At 39.2% G+C, this 4474-nt stretch overlaps 1 protein-coding gene across 1 annotated transcript; it reads right to left on the bottom strand.

Annotated features, from left to right (window-relative positions):
* Positions 1-1105: 1105 nt before the first annotated feature.
* On the bottom strand, positions 1106-3920 carry LOC139150757 (C-terminal-binding protein 1-like). The gene is made up of 3 exons (XM_070723153.1): positions 3552-3920; positions 2960-3077; positions 1106-1209 (listed from the first exon to the last, which is right to left on the bottom strand). Exons 1-3 carry the CDS (start codon positions 3918-3920, stop codon positions 1106-1108), a joined length of 591 nt encoding a protein of 196 aa, XP_070579254.1.
* Positions 3921-4474: the final 554 nt, after the last annotated feature.

Below are 4474 nucleotides of genomic sequence, written 5' to 3'. Positions count from 1 at the left end.
TTGATTATTTCAGACTTTAAACGTGTCCATATAGAAACGATTACAGAATGGGTAAAAATAACAAAAAGCAATTAGTGATTATAAATCCACATATCTTTCAAAAATTTACATGAGACTTTTAAGAGACTCAAACAGTACACCTTGTAATTTATCTAACCAAGGTTCTGTCAAGATTACACAGTAGAGCACATAGTTTGACTGTTTGATTCATTATATTTTTGGATTTCACTGGGAAAATACCTTGCAGAATTTTGAAATTCTTCAGTCTCCCAATTGCCCTTTCCACATGGATACGTGCACTCGCTATCCGCCTGGTCTTTGTCACCGCTGCACTACTGAGTTGTTTTCCGTGCGTAAATGGAGGGATATTGAAAAGGATTGGTATTTGGCCTTTGACCTCCAGTGCTGCTACCACACTTGATATGACCCCGTGTGCAAAGGCCTATAAACTAATATATTAAGCAAATGAGAATATTATAAAACTGAACTATCACATTCCACATACAGGCTGTGTTGTTCATACTACATATAAATACTTACAGGTGTACTTTCTCCTTTCCACAATGTTATCCTTTCTGCCTTAGCCTGAATCCATCTGAACAAATACATCAGCATCTGTAGTGAAACCAAACCTACAGAGAAAATACACATTAAAATATATTTGTTTTGCTTTTAGTCTGTGTATTTACTTCAGTTGCTTGCTCTACTCCCTAAATCATGTTAAGATACCCAGCATCTGTCTGATCAACACACCCTCAATACTGTTATTGAAGATTATTGTTGACAAATAATAGTCAAGACCAAAATTCAAATGTGAACAACAATTCTTTATTCACATGTACACTGTAAACACTGCATTTCAACATGTTTTAGGAGTAGAGCAAGAAACTGAATTAAATGCATAGAGTGAAAACACTTAAAAAACACAAAAATTATAGCATCTGTTCCTCTTATTCTTTGATTCAAAAGAGTATTTGAAGACTCTGAGAAATGAAGTTTGTACCTGTGTAAAATTTACATGACTTGTTGTTTCTCCTCACATCCTGCATAAACATATGTCGCTTCATGATCTTTGTGTCAGTCAATGCTTGGTCAGAATAGGGCTTCAGATGCTCAATGGTGATATCTGTCTGGGTGATGATTTGGCTTGTGATGCTTTGTGACAGATGACAGGACTTGGTGGCTTGTGACTGACAGGGTTTGGTGTACCTATAATATGATAAAAATTATATGATATGGAAAAATACTGATTATACCAATGAAATAACCAACAATTACAGGTTATACAAATTAACAATACAATTTCATCATAATGCAAAACATTTCTCATAATTTATTTGAAATTCAAATTTTCCCCACCTTTCACTTACTGTGAAATATATTATACTGTTTTGATATTAATTAATTAATCAATTGATGAATTATTCACTTATTTATGTATATATTTATACATTTATAAATTAATTATGTATCTATTTGTTATTTTTTCACGTATATCTGCTTGACATATCAAAATAAAAACTCTTCAGAATAAGATAAAAATAATCCACTTCAGAGTTTTTTATGATAAAATGAGAAAAATACTCAGCTAATAATCAGAAGAAAATTTATAAATTAAAAACAAGAAGTAAATATATTCTATGCTAATCTAACATAAACAAGTCATCGTTGATGACACAGTCCCCACTTGTTAATCGGTACTTTGATTACAGGTCCTCAAAGAGGATAGAGTCCTCTTCATTAGGTCTGTGATAAAAATACTTTTGAATGAATTCGCTTGATACATGTCTGAGTTATGGTTCAGGACATGAAAAAAATCGTAACAAAATGGTCGCACAGCGGCCATATTGGATCGCATCACAAAACAAATTGATGTGCATAGCTATGACATTGGTCGATGTCCTTGTACCAACTTGAATAAAATTGGTCAAAACATGCGGATATGCCTGAGAAATGGCTCTCTACATTAAAAAATCGTAATAAAATGGCCGCCTGGTGGCCATATTGGATCGTATCACAAAACAGATTGACGTGCATATGTATGACATAGGTCAATGTCCTTGTACCAACTTTGAATAAAATCGGTTGAGATATGCCTGAGTTATGGCTCTGTACATGAAAAATCGTAATAAAATGGCCGCACAGCGGCCATTTTGGATCGTATCACAAAACAAATTGCCGTGCACAGCTATGACATTTGTCAATAAGCTTGTACCAACTTTGAATAAAATCGGTTGAAACGTGCCTGAGTTATGGCTCTGTACATGAAAAAATCGTAATAAAATGGCCGCCTGGCGGCCATATTGGATCGTATCACAAAACAAATTGACATGCATATCTATGACATTGGTCAATGTCCTTGTACCAACTCTGAATAAAATCGGTCAAAACATGCCTGAGTAATGGCTCTGTACATGAAAAAATCGTAATAAAATGGCCGCCTGGCGGCCATATTGGATCGTATCACAAAACAAATTGACGTGCATATCTATGACATTGGTCAATGTCCTTGTACCAACTCTGAATAAAATTGGTCGAAACATGCCTGAGTAATGGCTCTGTACATGAAAAAATCGTAATAAAATGGCCGCCTGGCGGCCATATTGGATCGTATCACAAAACAAATTGACGTGCATCTGTATGACATTGGTCAATGTCCTTGTACCAACTTTGAATAAAATCGGTTGGAACATGCCTGAGTTATGGCTCTGTACATGAAAAAATCGTAATAAAATGGCCGCCTGGCGGCCATATTGGATCGTATCACAAAACAAATTGACGTGCATCTGTATGCCATATGAAGTAATCCTTGTATCAAGTTTGAATGAAATCGCTCCAGGCATCTCAGAGATATCTGCGTGAACGGACGGACGGACGCACGCACGGACATGACCAAACCTATAAGTCCCCCCGGACGGTGTCCGTGGGGACTAATAAAAAAGCTGAGTAGTATACATACCACAACTTTGATGTGTAGTGTTGACTGGCCTCAAAGACAGTATAGGGACAGCAGCCACAGGCTTTACTTGGCAGCTTGTTGAAGGGACTTTGCCTTCGTTTTCATTGTTAACCGTGACCTGAGGGAAATAACATGAAATGAATGAAACTAAAACAAACAAGCAAATACAAAAATCGACAAGGTGATGATGGACCATGTTGGGGTGTGATAAACTACAAAGGTTTGGCACGCCTGCTGTTAGTGCTGTCATGTGGGACCAATCTGAAAACCATTCAAAGCAACTATTAGGTTCAGAATGTACAGAAACAGGTTTTATTATTCTTCTAAATCCACAGCATCGCTGGGAAAACAAATGCATGTGATGATGATATCTATAACCCTAGCCCCTGAAGCGATAAATGTACACTGCACACTGTACACACTGTACACTGAGTTATTATAGACCATGGAGGGAGGAGACTTATACCTCCATGAATAGGCGTGACGTAGTTACAGATTTGGTATCGACGATCTAGCATATATATAACTCACAACTGCGGCATACGAGCTAACAAGGCAAGGGTAAACAACGCGATCCAAGTATGACACTCACCCGTGATTTCACTATCTTTCTCCGCTTTTCGATGGCTGGCGACGTTCGATCTCTGGGTGGTGGCCTCACTTTTCTTTGCTCGAAAATCCTCACTTCTGGTCCCCTTGCAGTAGCTGGTATCGGATCAGGATAGTCCTCAGTCGGACCATTGCCACCAACAAAGTGCCGTGAACAAACGTAGGTGTCCTGGGTGATCCGATGCCTACCAAAGTCGTCGGCACGACAACAAGCTCGGATCCAACGATCACATTTTTCCGGTTGTGTAACTGGTTTCGGAAATCGCACAAAGGACACACCTGTCATGTACTCTCTGTGCTGGTACCGTGAATCACTTCTACACAGAGGATAAGCGCATCGTTTGACCCCCATATTGTTACGCAAATATTGTTTACAGAAATTTGACCTGTGTCGTGTGTCGTCTGCTGGTTGTCAAGGCGACAACTAGATCTCGCGAGATCTCGCACATCGCGGAAAATGGTCTTCCGCTCAGCGCCCATGCGCTCATAGACGTGTGTGTATGAAGGTAAAACGAACAATGTCAGGGAGCCAATTGGCTGTGCAGACGACGGGTGCTTTCAGCGTTGCTTGGATGGTCGATCGAAGGCCCGGGATCGAATTGTGAGGCCGAAGGTGGGACCTAGGTAGTAGTGTAGGCCTAAAGAATACAAGTTTTGACACAACAAATCGGCGGGAAGTCCAAAACCAACACAGTAAACATAAGCTTAGGGACGATTCAGAATTTACTTCCAGGGGGAGGGTGGAGGATTTTCTATTTTCTGGTGATTTTTTCCATGGCCCCCCCCTAGTAAATTATAGAAAAATCTATGGCCCCCCCCCTCATCTTTCCTGGTTTTTTTTTCCATGCCCCCCCTAATATATACATGCATGCTTATAAGGTACATTATAGACATATCCAGTCTAAC

The sequence above is a fragment of the Ptychodera flava genome, chromosome 15 (genome assembly GCF_041260155.1).
Source record: "Ptychodera flava strain L36383 chromosome 15, AS_Pfla_20210202, whole genome shotgun sequence".
In the NCBI taxonomy this organism is placed as follows: Eukaryota; Metazoa; Hemichordata; class Enteropneusta; family Ptychoderidae; genus Ptychodera; species Ptychodera flava.
Note: the sequence above shows the minus strand (reverse complement) of the source record. Positions and strands in the feature narration are given on the sequence as shown.

Coding starts and splice junctions, on each gene's coding strand:
- LOC139150757 (XM_070723153.1), bottom strand. CDS start 3,920: ATGGGGGTCAAACGATGCGCTTATCCTCTGTGTAGAAGTGATTCACGG. Junction 3,078..3,551: donor GAAAGATAGTGAAATCACGG/GTGAGTGTCATA, acceptor TATTTCCCTCAG/GTCACGGTTAACAATGAAAA. Junction 1,210..2,959: donor CACTACACATCAAAGTTGTG/GTATGTATACTA, acceptor ATCATATTATAG/GTACACCAAACCCTGTCAGT.